General features: G+C 46.7%; 1 protein-coding gene across 2 annotated transcripts; it reads right to left on the reverse strand.

Moving 5' to 3' along the window:
* Positions 1 to 354: 354 nt before the first annotated feature.
* LOC123110996 (MADS-box transcription factor 13) lies at positions 355 to 8833 on the reverse strand. Of its 2 annotated transcripts, none has more exons than XM_044531649.1 (8): positions 8603 to 8833; positions 7309 to 7521; positions 4666 to 4750; positions 1595 to 1659; positions 1422 to 1521; positions 1075 to 1116; positions 910 to 951; positions 355 to 811 (listed from the first exon to the last, which is right to left on the reverse strand). In XM_044531649.1, exons 2-8 carry the CDS (start codon positions 7488 to 7490, stop codon positions 569 to 571), a joined length of 759 nt encoding a protein of 252 aa, XP_044387584.1. In that variant the 5' UTR covers positions 7491 to 7521; positions 8603 to 8833; the 3' UTR covers positions 355 to 568. The 2 variants fall into 2 exon arrangements, with proteins under 2 accessions (XP_044387584.1, XP_044387586.1); XM_044531651.1 differs by lacking the exon at positions 8603 to 8833 and adding an exon at positions 8442 to 8460.
* Between the last annotated feature and the right edge of the window lie 18572 nt (positions 8834 to 27405).

The following is a 27405-nucleotide window of genomic DNA, read 5'->3' on the forward strand; positions in this document are numbered from 1 at the left end:
CTACCCCTGCCCCTAGGAGCAAATTTCCGGAGACGGGCCGACGCTTTGAGAGCCGCCACTGGGAGCGGAGAGCCACGTTAAGGGACGCCATCATCATTAGAGGAGTAGATCTCGTCATCGGCAAGAGCCCAGAAACAGAAACCAATCGACGACTGCGAGGCAGCCGGTCGCGGCACCGAGGCCACCGCGCCAACAAGGGATGGGGAGGGGGGAGGGGGGCGACGAGGGGAGGAGATCCACCGGGGCGGCACCAGAAGGGGCCGGAGACGCCTGGGTCGGGGAGGAGGGAGGGGAAGGGGAGGGGAAAGGACCGCCATCCCGTGCACAATTGTGTAGCAACTCGTCAAAGCACAATTGTGTAGCAACTCGTCAGAATATACGCGAGTAATTCTCAGAAATTTGGTTCTACACCGGCGGCAAATTTAGAGGTACTTGAGACAATAAAACTTAGCACACATATATCTTAGCCAGACGGTTTGACCGGAACAGTGGAGTACTGATAACACTGCCGACGACCTTCCAGTTTTATTGCAGTGTGTGTAGTCAAGCAAGAGCTCCTGCAGGTTGACTAGAACTGATGAGCCACATCGCCGGCGCCCGGTGGAGCAAGCTGCTGGTAGCGTAGGTTCAGCTGAAGCGACGCCTGAGCCTGAGCCTGAGTCCGTGCCTGCGCGTGCGCTTGCACCGCTGCCTCGAAGAGGTTGGCAGGGAAGAAGCACTTCATGTCCAGTGCGGTGAAAGGGTTCAGCTCCAGCGCCGCCGAGGGCCTGGCGATAGTCACCTGCTGCAACTGCTGCTCCTCCTCCGCAATCTGGTCACCAGACCATGTATAACGTGGACAGTAGTTATAGCTTAATTAATTTGGAACCATCGAAGTTGATTTATTTTATAGCTTCTGTACGACTGTACCTTGGTTCTGAGATCAATGTTGTCACTCTGAAGCTCTATCTCCTACAATGGTGATGAGGATATATGTATTAAATGCAAGAGGTACGGTCGATAATAAAGCCAAGATTGGTTAATTAGCTAAAGGAAGCCTGTAGAACAACCCATACAGTAGTATATATTACGTACCCTTTTGACCATGTAGTTGATCTCAGAAGATAGGAGCTCATTCTGAGACATGAACGCACAGAGAAGGATCAACATTTATAAGTGAATAATTTATGGATCTAGGAGTATAACGATGATATAAGAAGCTCAAGAACTACTCATATTCATATGCCTTGTAAAAACACTATTGTACAATTTATTAGTGGATGCTATATACATAGTACTCCCTCCGTCTCAAAATTCTTGTCTTAGATTGACAAGAATTTTGGGACGGAGGGAGTACTATGTGAAGGTACGGTACTGCTGGATACCAAATTTGATGAAAGAGTGCAAAATCGGTGGGAAGTTGATCAAAATTTCAAATATACCTTCCTGGCCCTGATCTTCGCAATGCCTTTCTCAAGCCGGCTTTCGAGCTGCTTCAGCTCCTTGAGTGACAGGTTCCCAACAGAATCACCAACCAAGTGCCTTTAGAAGATAAGAATTGGTTAGACGATGGGGGAAAATTGTGTACATGCAAGCATGTGCAGTCTGATCTTACTTGTTAGTGCTTTGCAGCATCTGGATCTGGTGGCGCAGCTTTGCAGCTTCTTGCTGGTAGTATTGCTTCAGAAAGAATAGATTATATCAAGAAAAACAAAGAGCGTGAGCTGTCTATCACATTCGTTAATTAATATCCACGTCATCCGATTGCAATTGAGTTAGAAAAACCAAGCTCCAGCCCATGATTTGGATGTTTTACCAGTGCTGTGGCTTTACTTACTGTTCTGTTTTAAGTTAGGTGTGCTGATCCTAGACGATGTACCAGTAACTGCAAATGTACGTACACGGGTATATATGCATGCTTACCTATACAGGAGTAGCATATACTGTAGTATATATTCAGAGACAGACAGACATGCACGCATGCACACACAGGAACATAATCATTTGTAGGAATTGTAGACATGAGTGCTATCTGATCCCCATTAGGTACATATATGGATTTGCTTTGGTGGTTTGGTCCTAAAGATTTAAATCATGGCCATCTTTGATGTTAGAATAATCATCCGAGGACTAAGCAATCACACGAGGCACGACACCGAGATTTCTTAACGAGGTTCATCGATATGGCTACATCCCCGGGGCTTGACAACGGGCGCTCCTCCCCGTGACACCGCTACAATACCGCACCCGGTCGCCCTGGACACTGGCACATGCCGCCGCCTTCCCCTGCGTTCCGGTGCTATTATGTTGGCATAGGTTACATCGTGTGTCTACCCCCGCCATATAAGAGAGGCCTAGGATACAAGTGTCCTACTAGGACACGACTCCACATCCTATGTAAACACAATACAACTCATAGTCCAACTGTAACCTACCTTGTACACTATATTCGACACAACTCTAACAAACTTCACCTTGGCGAATATTCTCTACCACCTTGAATTCGTCAATGCGTCAAACTTCCATGTACATTGGACTTGAGCTTATCCCATGAGCACCGCTGCTACTCCAAAGACTCCACGTGACTCCACCTGCAACTTGTAGTCCCTTTTTTTATTGACCACAGTCAACACCCGAGCAAAATTAAGTTACTCTAGTTTGTGCTCCCAACTTTCAGAGTATCCGTCCAACGCCATCACACACTGATCACTGACCTGCGTGAAAGTGAACAACTCACATATTGGGTGTCACACACAAGAGTTACTTGACTCAACATCACCGCTCCTTTCTTGTCCACCTGTCTGAAACATGAAGGAATTTCACCGTTGCTTGTAGTCATCCCGAGTCAAATTCGCAGTTGTCTCACCACATGTATGACCACCAGAGCCCTGGCCCGTCTCCATGTCCCGTGCATACCGCACGCCTCGCCGCTATTACCACGTCGAGCCTCCGCTGTCGTGGTTGAGTCTCAAGGATCGTGAAACCACACAACTCAACCCCCACTGCAGAGTACCACCGATCATCACCGACCAATGACGAGTTTCACGCTTCCATCAGACCACTGGGCTCCAGTCCAAATTACGTGTCCCTCGCTTTTTCCCGCCTGCTGAATAGGCTTCGACCCCGCCGACTTACGCCGTAGCCCCTCAATCCAGCTCCACCTTCAACATGACTCCATGATGGATGATCAGTCCACCCTTGCGCCTCATCGACTTCAAGCTCCGTGTATACACCACCTTGAATCAATCACACGCCATAGTCTTGTTAAAGCCACACAAGCCCTCGGGGCCTGCGCCACGTGTTTCCACGCCCAGAAGTCGGTCATCAGCAACACGCTTTTATGTCGTCGTTGCCGATCCCACCACCGTCTTCTGTACCAACCGACTCACGTCGATCCGTCAGACTGGCAAGTCTGACCCAGCCGCCCTTGTCCGGCTGCAACGACAAGCTCCAGACTTCTCAAGCCTTCACCGTAACCAACGTCATCCATACACAGAAGTGTACCAGCAAAGAAAACCAAATCAAAATCCGTCACAGCCTTTTCGTATGAACACCACACGAATATAGCTACTGGACTTATCTTTTTTTTCTTTCTTGATAGCATCCCGGTCTTGACTGGTCTTTGTGCCATTTTTTTCTCAAACAAATCTCACGTGCACCTGAGGCTAGAGCTTTAGTTAGCGCCATGTGCCTCCTGCACATAGGCCACACATTGCAGCAACCCATCAGCAGTCCACAACGCATTACAACACAGCCTGGTCTGTAGCTCCTGTGCCATGGGCCGCTACTGTCCATGACGCCCGCTCACATGGGCTGCGCCTGGCTTAGCCAGCCTTCCTGCACCATCCGATCATAGCTTCGCGTCGCTGTACGTACCGTCGCCGCCACCGCCTGACGCTAACCCGATCGATCCAACTAATCGATCGTCGCACGTCTCTTGCTGTTGTGCCGCTTATGCTCTGCCACTGCTCATCCGATTGCTGTTCGAAGATCACAACATGATCAATCCTACTTGGATCGTAACTCGCCGATGATTTCCATGCCGTATCACGATCGCTTCCTGAAGATTTACGTCGATGCTTCTTCTTCCTCTAGATCAATAATCCGTAGCCTCCAATCGAACCTTGCTCTGATACCACTTGCTAGAATAAAGCCGAGGCATACCGTTGATCATCCGAGGACCAAGCAATCACACGAGGCACGACACCGAGATTTGTTAAGAAGGTTCACCGATATGGCTACATCCCTGGGGCTTGACTACGGGCGCTCCTCCCAGTGACACCGCTACAATATCGCACCCGGTCGCCCTGGACACCGGCACATGCCGCCGGCTTCCCCTGCGTTCCGGTGCTATTATGTTGGCATAGGTTACATCGTGTGTCTACCCCCGCTATATAAGAGAGGCCTAGGATACAAGTGTCCTACTAGGACACGACTCCACATTCTATGTAAACACAATACAACTTATAGTCCAACTGTAACCTACCTTGTACACTATATTCGACACAACTCTAACATTTGATAAATGTGTGGCTGTCAAGTGTCAGTTCATTTCATGTATACTTACAAGCTGACGAATTTACTGCAAGTAGCCGCTGGTCGGTCTAGAGTCTAGACCCTTAGTTTGTTATCAAGAAAATTAATTTAATCACATGCAGATGGATATGGTTCTAATGAGTTAGTTACCTGAGCATTGACTTCTATGAGAGGTACCCCAGAGGTTGAGCCACAAGCATGTGCCTTCTTGTACCTGTCAATTGTAGCCTTGACACTGCAGTTGATAAACAAGGGAGGAGAGACAGGCAAGGACTCATCAGTGACCTAGTTTGATGCATGTGTGCAACAGATGTGATAGTGTTCACAAGACATACAGAGAGAAAACACAAAGCCCTCAATGGTTTCTTCCGGTTACTTAAGCATAAAGTTTGGCAAAAGAATATGTACATACATATATGCGCTCAAACATGTACTCCCTCCGTTCGGAATTACTCGTCACAAAAATGAATAAAAATGGATGTATCTACAACTAAAATACATCTAGATATATTCATTTTTTGGACTAGTAATTCCGAACGGAGGGAGTACACAAGAAGGGATCAAGGGAATGAAATGCAGAGACGCATACATTGAGCAATATCGATGCAGCCTTTGCAACGAGGACTCGACAAGGAGCAAGCTGGCACAGCAAGGTAGGGGAAGACGCTCAGTTTCTTAGTTGGTGCAAGCTAGCTGTTGATGTGCATGCATGTCAATCGATGAGGCTATGCATGAGTTGACATAACACAATGACTAGCTTCATGCATGCACGTATGGTTGGGGACTTGGGAGGATGACCAGGGACACTAGGCAGGCAGGCAGCTAGCTTTAGGACGAGGTACGACCGTACGTTTACATGCAAGGTCCCTTCAGTTCTGGCTGACACTGTTGTGTAGCCTGTTGCTCGGCCGGACTGATATGATGTGCATGTGGAGAAATATTTATGTAATGACAAAACATGACATATATGCCTACGTACTTGTGTGTCTTTTGTGTCAAGTGTGTGTAGTGAGAGAGCAGGAGAGTGCCAATGCATATTAATTAATATTTGGTACAGAGTGTGTGTGTGTGTCTATATATATATATATATATATATATATATATATATATATATATATATATATATATATATATGACAGACATTGATAAATCTCACAGTATATCTTTAATTAATTACTCCCTCCGTAAATTAATATAAGAGCGTTTAGATCACTAAAATAGTGATCTAAACACTCTTATATTAGTTTACAGAGGGAGTAGCACATTTAGAACTTGTCATTCAGTTTTTTGTAGAGAACATGTCATTTAGAACATATCTTTATTTAAAGGTTCCTACTTCCTTCTTTGTAGAGAATAAAAAATAAAATATATCTGATCTATGTCACTTGGTTAAGGTGCATACAGAATAAATAAAACTGAAACATAAACAGCTAGCAGCATGCATGAATTTTGGTGACAAAATAGTAGTTTTTATAGGACAATATATAGAAATGCAGTAAGATCAATTCATGATTGCATTTTTTAGTGTACATAAACATCGAAATATAAGAACCCGATTTTTCATCTTTATCTAATTGCATGACATAAATTCAAAACAGGTGAGTTAATGAATATAAGAGTTGAATTAAAAAACATGTGAGTTAATGGATATAAGAGTTATCTCTATACAAGAAAATGTCTGCACGTACGACACAAATACAGTGCCAGAAAGATCCTCTTGGTTTCGGTACTATTTTACGTAAAAAGGTGTATGCTAAAACTATGCATGTATATACTACCAAACAAATCGTATTATATATTACCTAAATATTCTTATATACCACATACAACGCATGCATACACTCCCATATGATAGATACTACCTAGAACATATGAAACACACACGTCGGTACGTGTAATTACACCTGATTGTAGAAAAGTGCTATCAAAGTGATTTTTTTCAGGAGAATTGCGTATCTTTTGTATTAATAAGGACAAAGAATATATTCAATTACAAACTAGGCAGAAACAAACGAACATCTAGCGCCACCACAAAAAGAGGAAGGAACTGCAATCTCCCAAAGTCCAATGTTCTTTTGCTAACTTCCAAAGTACTCCCTCCGTCCGGAAATATTTATCATCAAAATGGATAAAAGAGAATGTATCTAGACATATTTTAGTTCGAGATACATCACCTTTTATTCATTTTGATGACAAGTATTTTCGGACGGAATGAGTATAAGTTTCACACGTCCACACACACTGGCACTATCGATGACCTAAGCCGCCGGCGCGGTTGACGGCCACTACTCGCACACATTGTCCACGGGTGAGCTTAGATTAGAAAATCTAATTAACAAGGTTTTTAAAGTTATCTAACATGGGTTGTTAAAAATAAAAGGCTTCTTGGCGAAATGAATGTTGAGTATATTACTAGCCTAAATTGATTTTGGGTAGTACGTTGGCCTATTTTGACCTCATATATATGTTATTCAACTCTATATAATACTAATCAAATAACCATGGCCAGTCTAAAATTAAATAAACTACATATACCACCAAAACACGAATTTCTCTAAAATATTCCAAGACCTGAACGATCTGTAAACTACGGAAGCGACCAGCAGCCTTGTATTAATACTTTTTACAAGGGAAAAAAAACAGCCGCTGCTATATAGTACGTCTTGCCCAGAAGCAATCAGCGGCAAGAGCAAGAGCTAAACCTAGAAATCAGGGAACACATGAATTCATCACCAAGCTTAGCTACATCTAGCCTTATGGAAAAAAGCCGGAGCTGTAGACGTACACACAGACCTGTTGTTGGAGTACTCGTAGAGGCGGCCGCGGCTGGAGAAGACGATGAGCGCCACCTCGGCGTCGCACAGGACGGAGAGCTCGTAGGCCTTTTTGAGGAGCCCGTTCCGGCGCTTGCAGAAGGTCACCTGCCGGCTAGTGGTGTTCTCGATCCTCTTGATCTCAATCCTTCCCCTCCCCATCTCGACCTCTTCTTAGTCTCAGCCCGGAACTCTGCCAAACACGCCGATCCATCCATCGATCAATGAAGATTCAGCAAAAGTTTACACGAATGCAAATATATATATGCAAATGCTGTGATGGATCTAACAAAAAGGTAAAAGGAAGGCATATGAAAGGGATGAACAAGGAACAAGACAAGGGATCGATTGGCGGGCCTAGCTTGCAAAGAAAACTGGAAAACGGCCAGAGAAAAACAATTCCATGATTTGACTGATGGACGACCAAATTTGAAGATGAGTAAAAAGGGTGATTCGATCCCATGATTCGACGAATCCAAGTCCTTTTGTTTTAAGAAGAAATCATGGCGACATAAGATCTAGCAAAGGTAATAAAAGCTTTCTTCTTCTCGATCTGTCTCTCGAATGAATTAACCCAAAGCAAGAAGTAGATCGCTTTAGAACCAGTTCGCAGCTGCTAGGCTGGGATGCAATTAACAGCTCCACGCAAAAGCAATTTATCTCTGCAGTTTCATTCCTCAAAGGGAAAAAGAAGAGAGTAAATCTTTTTATTTTTGGTTGAGAAGAAACTAAATCTGATAGCAAGATCGTTTTTGTATTCCCAAAACAAAGCAACCAAAAGTTGCTACGATCTCTCTTAACAAAGTACTGTGGCTGCTTAGAAGAAGCATTGGCGCGTGTCTTGTAGCATGTTACCGTGCAAGATGAAAGATCTATCTAGCTAGCTAGGAAGAGATTGAACGCTGTACAAGCAAACCAACCAAGCCTTCCAAAACGAAACAACAAGATAGGCACCGGCGGCCGTGAATGAATCCAAAGTCTAGATTTTTTTTCGAAAAGGGGTTTTACCCCAGCCTCTGCATCAATCCAAAGTCTAGATGGCAAGAAAGAAAGGGAGGGGAACACATCCGTTCTAAGAAAAGAGAAAAAAGCATCAAAGAAGAAGAGACGTACTAGCAGAAGAAGAGAAAGAGTGAGATGAGATGGATTGATTTCCTCAAAGAGACACAAACATATAAACAACACAACAAGATCGATGTAAACTGCAGACATATACATGAGCATAACATGGCAGATCCTAACGAAATACGAGCATGGATACAAGGAGGGTAAACCTAGCTAGGCAGAAGAGAGCAGACGATCGACTAGGTATGGAGCTCTCTGATGCAGCTAGCTAGCTGTCCTTCCTCCCTTTGGTTTATAATATAACCCAAGCCGAAGGCAGAAAAAGGAGGCGCCCCAGTTGGGTTTTCCTCCAGGAGGTAAAGTAAGAAACGAGTTGATAGGAGCCAAGGGAAGGCAGGGTAAGGACGGCAAGATGCTGAGACCGCCACTTGCACTGTTGCACCGAAATGCTTTTCTCGCTTGCCGGCCGAAGCCTTTCTTAGCTTGCTTACCCGTTTATGGATGTTCCTTAATTTAGAGATCTCTCTTTATTAATATGGAATACTTTACTTGATCATGGACGTGTCCCCTCTCTTTTCTCTGTATGTACGTGTTGTCGAGCTATATGGTCCAGTATTAATTGGCCGAATTAGTTATGTGCAAGTAATTATTATTAATGAAGAGGACACGAACTAACTATGGGCAGATCGATCGTTCCATGTACTCCCTCCGTTCCTAAATATAAGTCTTTGAAGAGATTTCACTATTGACCACACACGAAACAAAATGAGTGAATCTACACACAAAATGCATCTATATACATATATATGTGGTCTATAGTGAAATACCTATAAAGACTTATATTTAAGAACGGAAGGAGTATATATGCATGTGAAGTTGTCATGCAGAGTTCAATTGAAAATAACCTGTCGTCTTTTTTCAACACTTGTGTGCCCAGTCTTGGGAAGTGCAGTACGTGTATACTTAATTAGCTGCTAGTTCCATAATTCTGTTAGGTAACTAAATTAGGCCCCTATGATATATATCCCATTATTGCATGTGAATTAGATTTTTTAATTGCATTAATTGGCTCCCAAGGATAAATTATATAACACAAAAATTAGACCATTTGAAAATAAAAGATCTGAAGTTTATATTGGTGCATTTTTTGTAATATATGACTTGCATTAGGTTGGTCAAATTGACAACATAGGGGTACGCGCACGCCCTATAAACTGAGAGAGAGGGAGTACATACGTCTGAGAGAAAAAAAATATTAGCAATTAATTAGTCTGATCAATTAAATTTGACATGGGTGTGGACGACTCGGAATTAACAATTCTTCTGTTTTATGTTGGCAAGGAGGTACGTACAAGTTGCACAAAGGAGATGCATGCACAGAAAACCATACGCCGGCCCCTGAATATAACACTGTCTCCAGCCCTAACACAAAATAGCTCGCCAGTACGTACAACTCCTATATATTCAACTCACGCAACCGTCTGTCTATATGCTATGCATCCATCATCTAGTTGTGTACATGGCGCAGTTCATAGTTCCAATTGCCTGCCACAGTTCACATGCAAGTTCCTACTTACTAGTATATCATCATATCATCCAAGTGTACCACCTGTACATGTGACCATGGCAAGGCATGGCATGCATCTGTGTGAGTCACATGCATGTACTCCGGCGATTACTCGAGTCAATGCAATCGATACCAAATTCCAAACCAGGCCAGCCCTTGTTCTTTTCTCCCTCTCCCTTTCCGGTGCTAAGCATTGACTGCAGCTAACTGCATGCTATTGTTTTCGATCGAGCTTTAATTTGAATAACCTGGCAATTTGCAGTTACTACTTTTCTTTATATTTTGTATGTATGGCCATCTCTCATCATAAAACTCTGATATTTAGTGAGAGAGAGAGAGACGACAGAGACCGGGGGGGGGGGGGGGGGGGATAATGTCGCGTTGCCGAGTTTAGGTGAGCAGGACCTGATCCTCACCGCGAGGCAGGTCGCCGGATTTGTGCTAAGCTAATAAGCTTTCCTCACGCCAATATCTTCTTTCTACTTGATGGTTCATCGATGCACTGCACGGCATCACACACGTCACTCCCCTACGTACGTCCATGCATGTGAGGCTGGAGCCAGTGCAAAAGCAACGGTTATGTGCTGCACAGCTGCAAAATGAGTTAATTGGGCCAAAACACCAAATTGAGGGGTAGGTTTACACAAAACACGCCCTTACAAAATTTTAGCAGAAAACACTGTCTGTGGTAAACTTTTTACGTAAACAACGGATCCGTGGATTAAAGCGTTCCGAGCATGTTTATGACAAAGTGGGTCCCGCTTTATACCGACGTGCTCTACAGGAAAAACACACGTCACCCAGCATCAAGACGTAAGCCGAGTGTCAAAACACTGGTGTTGAGTATATGTTTTATGTGCATACTTGTGTATCTGGCCCACCTCCTAGTTCCTTATATAGTTGAGGTCGTGACCCACCGTTGTACATATATACGTGCGATTGCACCTGATCAATACATCGTGCCATTCCATCATCATACATGGTATCAGTTTCCGGGTTCTAACCCTAGCTTCCACCCGCCGCTGCCGCGCTCCCACCCTTGCGCCGCCGCCGCCGCCATGTCATCCCCCCGCTACCGCCACGCCTTCCTCTTGGCACCGCCGCTACCTCCCTTCTCGCCGCCGCCCAGCTCCGTCGCCGCCGTGATCCCTCGCCGCCGCCGCCTCCCTAGCTACTGTCGCCGATGCCCCTCCAGCCGCCACCGGCCCTCCTACCGCGGTCGCCGCTTCCACTGTCCGCCGCCGCAAGCCGCCACAGCACCCTAACCCTAGCCTTCCCACAATGTCTTCCGTCACCTCATCCGCCTGCAACCCGTTCGCCGACACCAACCCCCCTGATCCCGCCGACATCCGCAATCTCAACATCTACGAGCGGATTCTGGTTCGCCTTGCTCAGACGGACTCCTCCTACTAGTCATGGAAGACGTACTTCTCCCTCATGTTTCGGGAGTACAACCTCCTTGACCACGTGGACGGCTCCGTTGACTCCAGCCTCGTGCCCGCGCATCATGAGTGGTCCACCATCGACGTCACGCTCATCCGGTGGTTCTTCCTCACCATCTCGCCGGACCTGTTTCATACGGTCGTGTAGGACGCGGTGATAACGCCCTCGCCATTTGGACCAAGCTGAACGGACTCTTCACCGACAATCATCTCCAACCTTGCTTTTTTTTGCAACAAGAGGTTTTTGGGTGCCACCAAGATAACTCCTCCTTCGATGACTACTGTCACCGTCTCAAGACTCTCGCTGACGAGCTTTGCGACATCGGCGCAAAGATCGATGACAATCTCCTCCTCAGCACGCCCACCGCCGACCTCATTGAGGACTTCGGCAACGCTGGGGCGAACCTCACGCTCATCCCCGAGCCCTCCTTCGCCAAGTTCATGCCCTATCTCCGGTTGGAGGAGCGTCGGATGAAGTAAGTCAAGAATCGTGCTATGCACACCGCCCTCGCCATCGGCACCACCCGCGGGGTCCTCCACGACCACCCGCTGGTCCTCCACAGCCGCGGGGGCCCGCGCCTTACCACCACCAGCAGCTACCGCCACTGCCCCTGCCGCCGCCCTCCTATGGCGGGCCTGCAACACCCACCCCCCTGTTGATCGACACTGGGGTGGCCGGCGCGGTGGCCAGCAGCAATAGCAGCCACCTGCCGGGCCCCACATCACCAACAACAGCAGCATGCCCTCCACCATGGGCCGGCGGGTACAACCCGTGGACCGGCATTGTCCACACGTACACCATGCCGGTCCCACAGGCGCGGCCCCAACTCTTCGAGTGCCACGCCCCCCAGCATATCAGGCGTACTACGCTGCTCCGCGGCTGTACGGAGGGTACCCACCGTCGCAGCTGAGTGGCGGCTACAGTTTCTCGATGGCATCTCCGTCACCTCCATCGGCACTGCCTCCGGCGCCTTAGGACCCGGCGCTACTCGTCGCGCTCCACACCGCTTTCATCGAACAACTACACCGGCGGTGGCGATTGGTACATGGACACCGGGGCTACTGCTCATATGTTATGTCATCCTAGTAATCTTGCCTCTTTCTCTCTCGTCACCACCGCCACCCGCATCACTATCGGTGACGGTTCCACCCTTCCCATCACACATGTTGGGCACACTTTGTTTTCTTCTAGTTCCTTGCCTTTATCCTTGTCTAACGTACTTGTTTCACCTCATCTCATTAAAAATCTTATTTCCGTTCGTTGTTTCACTCGTGAAAATCCTGTTACTGTTGAATTTAACGAACTTGATTTTTGTATCAAGGACGCTCGAACCAGGATGGTACTTCACCGATGTGACAACCCCAACGAGCTCTATCCAGTGCATCCGCCTTCCTCTACCACCACCGCTCAGGTTGCTCGCTCCGCTTGCGTCCTTCTTTGGCAAGCTCGTCTGGGTCATCCCAACCCCGTCACTATTTGTCATGTTCTTTGGAGTTTCAGTTCTAGTTGTAATAAGATAAAGGATCATACTTGTCATGCTTGTCATGTTGGCAAACACGTTCGCCTTCCGTTTAATAATTCCACCACCATTGCTTCTTTTCCTTTTCAGTTGATCCATAGTGATGTGTGGACCTCTCCAGTTCCTAGTAATTCGGGCTACTTATATTATCCGGTTATCCTTGATGACTACTCTCATTGGACTTTTCCCTTACGGCGAAAGTCGGATGCGTTTTCCACCTTGACGGCTTTTTACTCGTATGTCAGCATGCAGTTTGGGCGTCTGATTCTTGCTCTTCAGACTAACAATGGAAAGAGTTCGACAACCTTGCCTGCCGCACCTTTCTCTCGCACCATGGCATAGCTTTTCGTCTCACTTGCCCGTATACTTCACAACAAAACGGTTGAGCCGAACGTGTCCCTCACACTCTTAATGACTGCGTTTGCACGCTCCACTTTCATGCCAATGTCTCCCCCCACTTATGGTCGGATGCATTCGCCACCGCATCGCTCCTTCTTATCTTCGTCCATGTCACCCCCGTTAGAACTACGCAGCTCATCACCCCCTCTTCGGTACGCCACCCTCATATGATGGTTTGCGTATTCTTTGGTGTTTATGTTATCCTAGCACTGCCAACACTTCTCCTCCTAAACTTGCACCGCGCTCTGTCTCATGCCTCTTCATCATCTACCCTCCCGACTCCAAGGGCTATCGGTGCTATGACTGTGTATCCCCTCGCGTGTTCACCTTCCCGCACGTTTACTTTGATGAGCATGTGTTTCTGTTTCAGCAGGTACCTCCAGCCGGCCCTCCATCGCCAGTTGCTGACGGCATGGTATCGTCAGCCCCTCGCCCGGGTCGCTCGCGCGCCGCCCTCAGCTCGCCCCTAGCTTTGAGGCGCGTCATCTGACCGCGGCTCCCTCCGGATCCGGCGTTGGGCTCCCCAGCCCTGTGATCCCCTCCGCCTTGATGTCGCCTTTGCCTGACGGCTCGGCGTCGCTTGCGGCTTTGACCGCCTCATCGCCGCTATCGCCCGACGGGTCGGCCTTGCCCGCAGACTCATCTCTTGAGGTGCCGCCTTCAGCCGATGTGTCGCCCTCGGTTGTGGCTTCGATGCCTTCTGGTGGGTCATCACCTGTGGCCGCAGGTCCTACACAACCACCTTCGGTTGGTCCGCTTACCCGCGCACGTGCAGGTGTCTTTCGATAGAGGTCGCGGTATGCTTCAGATGAGTATGTCCACACGGCATCCACCTCTACGCCATTGCTTTTGCCATCCTCTGTTCGAGCTGTTCTTCATGACCCGCTCTGGATGGCTGCGATGCAAGAGGAGTCTGACGCCTTGCAGCACAACCGGACGTGGCAACTTGTTCCCCATCCCCTACATGCCAACTTGATTACCGGGTGGATCTTCAAACACAAGCTCCGTTCCGATGGTACCCTCGACTGCTATAAGGCGTGTTCGGTTGTTCGCAGCTTTCGTTAACATGTTGGCGTCGACTTCACCGACACTTTCGATCCGGTGGTTAAGCCCGGGATGATCCGCACGGTTTTACATCTTGCGGTCTCTCGCGCCTGGCCGGTGCACCAGATGGACGTCTCCAACGCCTTCCTTCATGGTCATCTCGAGGAGCAGGTCTTCTGTCCACAACCCACGGGGTTCATTGATTCGATATCATGACCAAGGGCTTGCCTACAATGTCATTCGAGGAGTTCCGGTCCAGTCTTTGCGTCAGCAATGGCGCCGCTTCGATTGTGGGGGGAGGGGGGTGTTGATGCGGAGCATCCCACGTTCATCCCCATGTACACTCCGACTACTCTCCAAATCCTAAGAGGACATATGACGAGACCTCAAACATACGCCATTGGACACAAGGTGAACTCGCTCCTCTCTGAACCTCCACTTTCTACATGTGAGACATGGCTACTACCTCCAACGTGTGTGCTATGCATGATCAGGTATTTAGAGGAAAGCCACGAAGCCACCACATCCAACGGACGAGCTAGCGAGGACGCCAAGTACAAGGACCAAGAGAACAAGCTGCCCGAAGTCTTCAGCCACCTGACGACCAGACAACGCCAGACGTCTGATGCCTGGACACTCCGCCAACCAGAAGGCCCAGCAGACGCACGCTACAACAAGCGGACGACCGGTCCAGACCGGACATCTGGCGACATCCCAGCGAGTGGACGACCAAAGCCACCGGACGTCCGGCATACTTGCACCCGAGCCAAATTAGTGGATGTCCGATCCTACCGGACGTCCGGACGCCACGAGCCACCGGACAACCGGTCCCCAGCGGACGTCCGGTACCTGTCTGCGCATAGAGATCGGGCCCGAGGCCCATGTATCCCTCTCCCACTTACCCCTTCGTGGACCTAGACTATATATACTCCTCCACCTCCTCCTAGCTGAGGTTAGCATTGGTTTAGCTCATTTGAGATAGAGCTTTGCTCATCCATACGAATCTCCTCATGAGAGACCGCGGCCTCTTCGGAGAAGATCCACCTAGATTCAAGACCTTTTTCAGGAAGATCCCTCATGGATTCAAGACCTCCTCTTGGAGATGAACTACCGCCACTTGTATCGTCCTTTGTTGGATTTGGATCTTGTACCCTTTTGTGTTTCGAGGATCTAGCACATGTGTGACTTTGTTCTTGTTGGTTGAGTGTTCTCTCGTGTTTTTCCCTTGTTCCCCTCCTTGTGTTCTTCGTGTTCTTCGTAGGGATCTTCTCCAAATGTGAAAGATCGGCCACTAGGATTCTACCCTAGATCATCTTGGTATCAGAGCCACGTTGATCACGATTTTGGAGCCTGTCGTGGAATCGTGACAGCAGATGTCCTAATGTGAGGACTTAGTTGTGAGGCCAACGCATCTATGTGGTACCTTGAGAGGGGTTGAGCGGAATTGAGAGACGCAAACACAAGACAAGGATTTAGACAGCTTCGAGCCCCGGGAAACATCATCCGGTAACAACCCTACATGCTCTTTCTTGCTAGGTCTCATTATCATCACGAGGGAGTCACCGTAAACCAGCTCTCCTAGTTATGTCTAGCCCTAAGATTGTTTCCCCCTCTTGGGGTGCCCTGCCCCTCCTTATATATGTTGAAGGGGTGGGTTGCATGTAGAGTCCAACTCGGAGTAAGACTTAAACTATTCTGACTTCTCTTCATGGGCTTGTTAACGTCTTGGGCTTCATAACGCCTCGGGCTTCATAACTCCAGGCGACTTATCTGCCGAGTTATGATTGTCAACCAGTTATCACTGTCTGCCGGTTTATGATGGTCTACCGGTTTATGATTGTATGCCGGTTTATGATTGTCTGGCTTAACTCCTGTCAGGTTATCATCTGACTTAACTCCTGCAGGGTTATCATCTGACTTAACTCCTGCCGGGTTATCATCTGACTTAACTCCTGTCGGGTTATCATCTGACTTAACTCCTGCCGGGTTATCATCTGTCTTAACACCTGCCGGTTTACCACCTGCCAGTTTACCGTCTGTCTTAGCCATCTGTCTTAACTGTCTGTCTTAACTATCCGCCAGTTTACCATCCGCCGGTTTACCAAGTCCCAGCCGGGTTATGACTCCGGCCGGGTCATATCGCGGGTTATATCCCCGACACTAGCCCCCAGTTTAATTTGGATTTATCCATGTCAAACTGATCCTGGTCATCCTTAAGTCCTTGTCATTTCCTTCTTCTAGAAAATCCGGGATAATAGGCTAGCTTCATAATCAATTTGCTGACATCAGGTTGTCATAGAGAAATATTGTGAAGAATAACTCCTTTGACTCAGCTCCCAATGCTTAACAAAAATATTGGTCTTTGAAATACTCATCTGATCTTCATCTGGTTTAAGAATGTAGAGCTTGCCGGTTTATCATTGCAAAAATTGTCAGTTTATAAATATTGATAGCACCGGGTCATAATTGTAGTTAACATCAAGCTTGAAAATATACCTCCTTTGTATGCATATCACTTGTAGCCCCAAAGTCTTAAGAAGGGAGCGTAGTAACTGCTTAAGACTTGCTTCAATATAAATGTTACAATCTTGAAGAGATCCAATTTGTTAATCTCAGTCACTAGTCAAAATTGAATATTCCACATATGTAGCCCCCAAGTGTCAGGTTGTCATGCTTGCAACAACCTGGGACTTGAAACTTCCTTGAATTTCGACAGGAGCAATTGGTAGCCCCCAAGGGCCGGCTCATTACAATGTGATGAGTCGGGTCTTCAATAAGGTGAGCAAAAAATGACTTTGCATTAGCCCCCAAGTGTCATGGTGCATCCTTGCAGCGACATGAGACTTGCATATTTGATGTAATCTCAACTTGAATAATGTAGCCCCTAAGTGCCGGGTCGTAAGCCTGCAACGACTCAGGACTATTCCTTTAATTGTAATATAAATCATTTCCACTGATAATATGATAGCCATTGCGCTAAAGCGACTTTGGAAACCTTAATCAAAATACTGGCTATTGATAACCATAATAAAATCCAGCCATGTTGGCTATTTGAAGATTTGAATAATATAATCCAATGATTTATGAGCGCATGATTCCAATGGCGCAATCCAAATATATACTGGCGACTTATAGTCCCAAGCTAGGTCAGGTTAATAAACACCGGAGAATTTATCATCATACTGGCGACTTATAGTCCAAAGCCAGGCCGGGTCAATAAACACCGGATTATAAGTGATCAGGTACTGACAACTTTGTAGTTGAAAGTAAAACCGGGTTAATGAATGCCGGTTTAACAAAAACATCATAAGTCTCATCAAAGGAGAAAAAACTTGGCAAATAAAAGCATATGAAAACTTGTAGTCGAGGCTTTTCACGGGCTGCCAGGCCCCAAATTCGAGGCTTTTCATGGGCTGCCAGGCCGCAGAGTTAAACCATTTTACAAAGCCTTTTTAGATGGACCTCAATGTTTAACCAATCGTCGTTTTAACTTTGACAAGTTCAGGGTCTTACGAGATTGACTTGTCAAAGTTCGGCGGGTCATACCAGGTTTACCTGGACGGAGTGACTTATTTAAAAAAGGCAGGTTAACCCGGGGTTTTAGGTGTATACACCAGGCTTCCAAGCCTTGGCTTGATAGCCTATTACAAGTGTAGATTCTTTGTTCATTGAGATAACAAAGAATCCCCAAGAAATATTTTGAGCTGTGCTCAGTGGGTGCCTATATTTGAGTTGTTCTTTTGCAACACTCTCTTTGGCCCCTAAGTAGTTTTCTGGTGTAGCTATGGTTCGGACACGACCAAGCCCCCAAGTGATTTTTCTGGTGGCCTTGCGCCGATAAAGAGGTGTAGCTATGGTTCAAATACGACCAAGCCCCCAAGTGATATATTTCTAAGATGTGCTCGCTGGGTGCCTATGTTTGAGTTGTGCTGTGCAACAAACCCTCTTTGGTCCCTGTAATTTTTTCTGAGAACTCGATCTTGCAAGAGATATTTCTTCTTGAACCGGATGTTAAACCAGAGATTAAGAGCTTCAAAGCTTTGTGGGGGACATCTTTCCCTTGAACCGGATTGTAAACCAGATATTTGAGAGCTTCAGTGAGACTGACTTCCCTTGAGTCGGATTTTACACCGGAATCCTTTCTGATGGCCTGAAACTTCTTCATTGAGATAGGATTTTGTAACTGTCATATACTTTCTAAACCGGAAATTTTCTGATGGCCTTTAAATTGTCATCAATATAACAGTAGCCTCTAGGACCGGGTTATCTTTCCCTCCATCATCCTGGGGTTTTTAAATTTGCTGAAACTGGCAAGATTTGCTGAGTCATGTCATCGTAGCCCTCGAGTCTCAAGGTGACTCGAGGAGTTGGCTTGAGATTCTCCATATTTTGACCATGATATAAACCGGCATGATTTGTATATCATTGGTGTTGATAGTACTATGTGAATCCACAGAAGGTTGAGGTGACTACGGCGGTTTATAAATGATCTGTATGAGCCGTGTCAACAGCTCGGCCAATGGGTTCCTTCCAACTGGCTATTTGAAGTTATCCAAACTGTAGTGGCGGCGACTGGCGTGCCTGCCTATTGAGCCATCCAGTGCAGACGGCGGTTGATAGTATATGATAATTTGCCTCCAATTTGTTGAAAGAAAAACCGGGCTACCCAATTTGTGACTTGCTTTATATTCAATAAATAGTTGTTTGCCGGTTTATGATGGTCTGCCGGTTTATGATTGTCTGCCTTAACTACTGCCAGGTTATCATCTGACTTAACTCCTGCCGGGTTACCATCTGACTTAACTCCTGCCGGGTTATCATCTGACTTAACTCCTGCCAGGTTATCATCTGACTTAACTCCTGCCGGGTTATCATCTGTCTTAACACCTACCGGTTTACCGTCTATCTTAGCCATCTGTCTTAACTGTCTGTCTTAACTATCCGCCGGTTTACCAAGTCCCAGCCGGGTTATGACTCCGGCCGGGTGATACTGCGGGGTATATCCGCGACAGAGCCCCTACCCTTTGTTTTCTAGCTTGATTTTGTTGATTTCGTCCTAAATCCGAAAATCCCCACAAAAAATAGCCCCAATTTCTTTTTGTGATTTGTTGGTTTGATGATGTTTTGTTGATTTTGATCCATGGATTTGCTTGGTTTCAAGTGGATCTAGCATCTCCCCAAGTTTTCCCATCTTTCATCCACGAAATCTCATCAATTTTGACCCCGAAATCTTCATTTTCCGCCCAAAATCGCCCCCCCCCCGAACTTGCATCTCGCGTTGACCCCGACCCACCGGACGTTCGGACCCCCCTCGAAGCACCGGATGTCCGTCATCTACCGGACGACCGGAACCAGCCAACAGAATGAAAATAGCGGATTTCCGAGCTCACCGGACGTCCGGCGACCGGACATCCGTCCATTTACGGACGTCCGTAACCTGTAGTTTTAGACTTCGGCTAATTTTTGTTCCGTTCATAACTAATTCATCCGGAGTCCGATTTTGACGTTCTTTAGCTTGTTTTGAAGCTATTGACATCCCCATCCCACAAAAATACTACCAACACAATTTTACTCCATCAAATTTTTGAAAATTTGGTAAGTTTGCCTAAGCCCTCCACCATATCATCCGCACAGTCACCACCGACTTCCGCAACCTAACCCTTTTTGTTCACCATAGCATTAGTGGTTTCTTGAGTAGTGATTCGAGTCTCCCAAGGTGTCGTGAAATTAACACATCAGATGTCCTAGGGTGAGGACTTAGTCGTGAGGTCGCACATCTATGTAGTAGCTTGAGAGGGGTTGAGCGGAATCGAGAGACGCAACACAAGACAAAGATTTAGACAGCTTCGGGCCCCGGGAAACATCATCCAGAAAAAACCCTACATGTTGTTTGAGGCTAGATCTCATTATCATCACGAGGGAGTCGCCATAAACCGGCTCTCCTCTAGTTGTGTCTAGCCCTAGAGATTGTTTCTTGCTTGTCCCTCTTTGGGGAGCCCTGCCCCTCCTTATATAATTTGAAGGGGCGGGTTACATGTAGAGTCCATCTCGGACTAAGACTTAAATTATTTTGACTTCCTTTTCTGAGCTTCTTAACGTCTGCCGGTTTAACATTGTCTGCCGGTTTAACAACGTCTGCCGGTTTAACATTGTCTGTCGGTTTAGCATTGTCTGCCGGTTTAACATTGTCTGCCGGTTTAACATTGTCTGCCGGTTTAACATAGTCTGCCGGTTTAACAATGTCTGTCGGGTTATGATTGACTTAACACCTGCCGGTGCTACCATCTGTCTTAACTCTGCCGGTTTAACACTTGCCGGTTTACCGTCTGTCTTAGCCATCTGTCTTAACTGTCCGCCGGTTTAACACCCACCGGTTTACCAAGCCCTGGCCGGGTTACGACTCCGGCCGGGTCATACCACGGGGTATATCCCCGACATTAGCCCCCAGTTTAATTTGGATTTATCCATGTTAAACTGACTCTGATCATCCTTAAGTCCTTGTCACTTCCTTCTTCTAAAAAATTCGGTTTAATAGGCCAGCTTCATAATCAATTTGCTAACATTGGTTTGTCACAGAGAAATATTGTGAAGAATAACTTCTTTGACTCAGCTCCTAATGACTTAACAAAAATAATGGTCCTTGAAATCCTCATCTGATCTTGAGCCGGTTTAAGAATGTAGAACTTGCCGGTTTATCATTGCCAAGATCACCGGTTTATAAATATTGGTAGCATCGGGTCATACTTGTAGTTAACATCCAGCTTGAAAATATACCTCTTATATGCCTATCACTTGTAGCCCCCAAGTCTTAAGAAGGTAGCATAGCAACAGCTTAAGACTTGCTTCAATATAAACATCACAATCTTGAAGAAATCCAGGTTGTCCATCTCAATCACTAGTCAGAATTGAGTATTCCACATATGTAACCCCCAAGTGCCGGGTTGTCATGCTTACAGCAACCTGGGACATGTAATTGCGTGATGCTCATAAAAACTTCAACCAGTGTAGCCCCCAAGGGCCGGGTCATTATGCAATAATGAGCAGGGACTTTGTAAATATAATCATGTAAACTTTGAACAGCAACGGTGTAGCCCCCAAGGGCCGACTCAGTAAGATAATATTGAGCTGGGACTTGATATATACTTCAATGAAAATAACATCATATGATATAACCCCCATCATGGGGCTTGAATCCATGTCCACAAGGTTAAGAGCTTTGTGCTTTATCAACTGAGCAATGTACCCTTCAATATAATGGATAAAAAGCTTTGTACCTTGAATTGTTGACAGGATCAATTGGTAGCCCCCAAGGGCCGGCTCATTATGATGGGATGAGTCGGGTCTTCAATAAGATGATCAAAACATGACATTGCATTAGCCCCCAAGTGTCATGGTGCATGCTTGCAGGGACATGAGACTTGCATATTTGATATAATCTCAACTTTGAATAAAGTAGCCCCCAAGTGTCGGGTCGTAAGCCTGCAGTGACTCGGGACTATTCCCTCCATTGCAGAATAAATCATATCCATTGATAAAATAATAGCCATCGCGCTGAAGTGACTTTTGAAAACCTCAATCATAATATTGGTTCTTGATAACCATAAGAAATCCAGCCATGTTGGCTATTTGAAGATTTGAAGAATATAATCCAATGATTATGAGCGTAGGATTCCAATGGCGCAATCCAAATATATACTGGCGACTTATAGTCCAAAGCCAGGCCGGGTTAACAAAACACCGGATTATAAGTGATTATGTACTGACAACTTGTAGTTGAAAGTCGAGCCGGGTTAATGAACACCGGGTTAATTTGATGACTGATAGTCATGCCGAGTCAATAGACACCGTTTCAATATAAAATTTATCAAAAAAGAAAAATGAAAAACGCAAATAAAATCGTGTAGTCGAGGCTTTTCGAGGGCTGCCAGGCCCAAATTCGAGGCTTTTTGTGGGCTGCCAGGCCGCTGAGTTGAACCATTTAACAAAGCCTTTTAAGATGGACCTCCAACTAACCAATCACCGTTTTAACTTTGACAAGTGCAGGGTCTGATGCGGAGCATCCGACGATCATCCCCATGTACACTCGAGCCTACGCCATTGGACCTAAGGTGAATTCGCTCCTTTCCGAATCTTCCCTTTCCGCATGTAAGACATGGATGCTACTTCAAGCGCGGACCTTGTGCATACTCAGGTACACCCGAGGAGACCATGGAGAGCCCAAGGACCAAGGCCAAGCGTGCGCGGAAGCGAAGGAAGGAGAAGGAAGAAGAGCCAGCTGCTTCAGCGGCCGGACATCCGGCCCCGGCCCGGACATCCGGCCCTTGCCCCAGAAATCCGGCATCGGCTATCCAGAGAACACCGAAAGGGACCAGCGCAGCCCGGACATCCGGCACCATGCCCCGGACATCCGGCTCTTCCTGAAGCCCTGGACATCCGGCCCCCTCGCCCGGAAATCCGGCCCCTCCATCACCGAACGCATCTGGAAGACCCAGGCCAGCCCGGACATCCGGCCTCCCAGCCCGGACATCCGGCCCGTCCCGAAGCCCCGGACATCCGGCCTGTCGCCCGGACATCCGGCCACCCCTGCGCGTAGTGTAACGGGCCACCGGCCCATGTACCCCTTCAATTCATCCCCAACTTGTACTACGACTATATATACTCCTCCACCTCCTCGTAGTTAGGATTAGCATTGGATTAGCTCATTTTGTGTGAGAGCCTTTGCTCATCCACTTGGATACTTCTCCTCGGAGATCAGGACCTCCCCGGAGAAGATCCCCAAGCGGATTCAAGACCCCTCTTGAGGGAAGAACATCAAGGCCTCCTCTCGGAGAAGAACGGTTATGTTGTATCCTTTCCCTTTGTTGATTGTGAACCATGTGTTACCTTATGTGTGTGATGATCTAGCACTCGTGTAATCGATTCTTGTTCGGTTGAGTGATTATCTCTCATTTCCTTCGTGTTCCCCTTTGTGATTTCCGCGCGTTTCTCGTGTTTCTCCCGTGGGATCCCACCAAACGTGAAAGATCGACTACTTAGGGTTCCGCCCTACATCATTATGGTATCATGAGCCACGTTGATCACGTTTTTGGAGCCCCTACCCCGTGTATTCTAGCTTGATTTTGGTTGTTTTTGTCCTAAATCCGAAAATCCCCACCAAAAATAGCCCCAAATTTTTTTGTGATTTGTTGGTTTGATGATGTTTTGTTGATTTTGATCCGTGGATTTGCTTGGTTTCAAGTGGATCTAGCTTTCTCCCAAGTTTACCCACTTTCCATCCACGAAATCTCTCCAATTTTGCCACCGAAATCATCAAATTCCGCCCCAAAATCGAGTTCCTCGGGTTCATCCTCGGATTTGGAGCCCGGACATCCGGCCCGAGCCCCGGACATCCGGCCAGCCCGGAAATCCGGCCAATAGCCCGGACATCCGGCTCCTAGAGCGCAATTTCGCGCTCGGTTCTGGACATCAGGTCCCGGAAATCCGGCCCGAGCCCCGGATGTCCGGCCCCTGGGATTTCAGATTTTCCCGTTTCACCGTTTTGTCCATAACTAATTCATCCGGAGTCCATTTTTGACATTCTTTAGCTCATTTTGAAGCTATTGACATCCCCCACCCCATAAAAATGCTACCACCACCATTTGACTCCATAAATTTTTTGAAAATTTGGCAAGTTTGCCTAGGCCCTCCACCATATCATCCGCTTAACCACCACCGACTTCCGCAACCTAACCCAATTTGTTCACCATTGCATATGTGGTTGTTTGAGTTGTGATTAGAGTCTCCTAAGGTGTTTCGGCTACTTAGGGACGATTGCTTCTTCATCAACCACCACCACCACCATTTCCACATAGACGTGCCCACCATACATTTCCAACCCAATTTAACCCCATTTTGGTTGATATTGTTTGAGTTGTGGCTTGTGTCTCCTAAGGTGTTTCGGCTACTTAGGGACGGCAACTTCAACTTTGACACATGTATAGCCCGTCATCCCACCTCCGCATTGCCAAGTGCAAACCACCACCGCTTTCCGCTACCACCATTTTGACATTTGTCATTTGAGATTTTGAGTTTGCGGTTTTTCCGTTTCCTAAGGTGTTTCGGCTACTTAGGGATGAGTCTCCATCATCTTGGTATCTACACCAAGAACACCGCCACTCATCATCGCAAAGGACGGTAACCTCGACGACACATTTGTATATTCCCTTGCAATTGCATTGTTAACCCCTAGCCCATTTTGCGTTACTTGCCTATCGAGACTAGCCATTTGAGTATTGCCGGCAACGTGACTTGTGCACATTAGTGGTCTACACCATCCATTGCATACATACCATATCATATTGGTATCATATCATCCATTGTGCCTCAAGTTTGTTCCCGCATATACACAATTGCTATCTTGGTTTGTGCATTGTGCAAATTGGCCATAGAAAAAAAAGAGAAAAAGCTTTTAAGCAAAAAGAGAGCAAAGAGCTCGTGAGCAAGTGCCATAGCATCATACCCCATTGCACATAAGATTGTCAAATCTACATCATATGCTTTCATGCTTGAGAGAAACACCGGGAACCATACATACATAGCATACTTGGGATAGAAAGTTTATCCATTTTGCATCTTGTAGGTTGTGCACAAGTGTCGTATCCGCCTATTGAGCAATCGTGCTAGCGTCTCTCTTGAGTTGTGCAACACGAGCGTTTTGGTGGATTCCACATTTTGAGCTCATTCCTTGGTTGCACGACCCCATTTATCTATCCGTGTGTGTGTTTCCGTGTGCTATTCTTAGCTATTGGTCTACTTGTTTCACTAGCGAATTTGTGAATCTCTTTCAACATTATTGACTCTTGCTAACATTTTGCATCAAATTTTTGTGCCACTATCCTCACCGAGCTCCACTATAAGCCTTACTTGTGTAGGTGTGAGAATCGACAAGGATCGGTACCAATAGTGCTATTTCATTGTCCACATTTGAGTGAACTTGATTCATCTTCAACTTTGGTCAAAGGTACATTGGTATTAGTTCTTCTCTTTCTCCCACTCATATTTGCTCGAGTCTTGTGATGGATAGGCAAGGCATTTCCTCTCCGGTCTACGACAACAACGACGGCGTGAACAAATACATCTCAAAAGCGTCAATCTTCGATCTACAACGACAAATGCAAGGCGCACAATCAAGATTGCAAGAGCGCATTGAGAACATCTCCATCGACATTTTCCACTCCGAAGTAAGAAAAAGGGACTACATCGACAACAAGCTTGCCGCACAAAAGGAGGAGCAAGATGCGAGGATGGAAGAGATTCGGGCCTTGATCAAGTCTTCTTCCACTTCATCATCTTCAGGGCGGCGACATTCAAGCCACAAGTCTTCGGAGCGCCGAAACGATGCAAGCGAAAATCGTCCTCGTCCACATCTACATGGCGATCATCATCATGTTCACGATCTACATCGTCATGAAGGCCAAGTCACCTCCAAGCAACATGTGCACGACGACGAACGACATCTACTACGAGCTCAAGCACGACAACGACATCATCATCATGAAGATGCTCCACAAGCGCAAATGCACAAGTCCCAACAAGACCTACTTCACGCAAAGTCCAAGCTTCAAGAGCACAAAAGAAGACCGCGAGACGACCACCACCAAGACGGTGCTACGGCTACATCAACCACTTCGGCATCTTCGCCAAGTGTTCTCAAGGCATCTTCGCCTTTGGACGTACGACATCTTCGCCTACTTCCCACGAGTACGCCTACATCGACTTCATCAAGTCCAAGGAGACTACCTACGAGAGAGGGTGACACTTCCATCTTCGGAAGCCCCCCAAGGAAGATGGCCGAGCATGGGAAACTCCCTTCGGTCATGGAGACGAGCTATGAGGTGCCACATCATATGGGCCTCCAACCACAAGACGGTGACAAGAAGGTTGAGAATGGGACTTTCCCTTCAACCAAGGTGACGATAGTAGTTGAGCATGGAGACATTTGCACCTACACCTCTCCGACACCCACATATCATGAGATGACCCAATTGCCATGTGAGGAGAGCCACCACCCCATGAGTGACATGATTGACTCCACCATACGTGACATTGAGAGCATTTCCTTTGAGAGGATGAGTGTGACCACCACTAGCCCCACACATGAGAGCATGCCACACATCCTATGTGAGGTTGAGTGCCATTTGAGTGACTCCAGCAACAATATGAGTGAGTGCATCCTTGAGGGAGTGAGTGAGCCACACCACTTAGTGAGTGAGGTAGTTGACACGGCATGTGAGGCCACCATGATTTCTAACGACTTAACCTCTACTCCTAGTGTGTTTTCTTCTTTGGTGATAGGTCTCCTACATGACGACACGCCTACCATTGATGAGTCCATACCTCCTATGGAGACGACGATGGCCATGATGGACGATGATGCACCCCCCACATGGTTCCATCAAGATGAAGATGACAATGAGACGATCTTCAACACCTCACCTACAACACATGAGCTATGCACCAAAGGTAACATAGGTGATGGTGCTTCTCTTGTCCCACTAGTGGACACCCTTGACAACGATTGCCACCATGATGTTGACACACCTATTGCCATGCTTCATGCTAGTGAAACTCCTTCATGCCTTGACTTACCTATTTATGATGAATATGATGATGAGCATGTTGAGTTGCCTAGTTGTGATGCTATGCTCCATAGGATATCATGTGAAAATTCTTTTGGTCACATCATGTTTGACAACCCATTGAACTTGTCATATGCTATGAGTGAGATCTCCCATATTGATTCATTTCAATCTCAACATAGTAACTATGCATGCCCCATTAAAATCAATCCCATTTGCACTTATGGCATAGATGACAAGATGATGGTCATTGGCTTTTGTTTTTCTTGTGATGATATGGCCATGCTTCCTTTACATGATTTGTGCAATTCATCTACTATGTCATGCCATGATCACATTGTTCCAAATATGCATTGTTTTGGATGTTGTCAATATTCTCCATGTGATGTTTCCATTAATGCTCATGAGGAGACCCCCATAGTT

This window comes from Triticum aestivum, chromosome 5B, assembly GCF_018294505.1.
Source record: "Triticum aestivum cultivar Chinese Spring chromosome 5B, IWGSC CS RefSeq v2.1, whole genome shotgun sequence".
Classification (NCBI taxonomy): Eukaryota; Viridiplantae; Streptophyta; class Magnoliopsida; order Poales; family Poaceae; genus Triticum; species Triticum aestivum.

Coding starts and splice junctions, on each gene's coding strand:
- LOC123110996 (XM_044531649.1), bottom strand. CDS start 7,490: ATGGGGAGGGGAAGGATTGAGATCAAGAGGATCGAGAACACCACTAGC. Junction 1,660..4,665: donor TCATAGAAGTCAATGCTCAG/GTAACTAACTCA, acceptor TTCTTTCTGAAG/CAATACTACCAGCAAGAAGC. Junction 812..909: donor ACATTGATCTCAGAACCAAG/GTACAGTCGTAC, acceptor TCTGGTGACCAG/ATTGCGGAGGAGGAGCAGCA.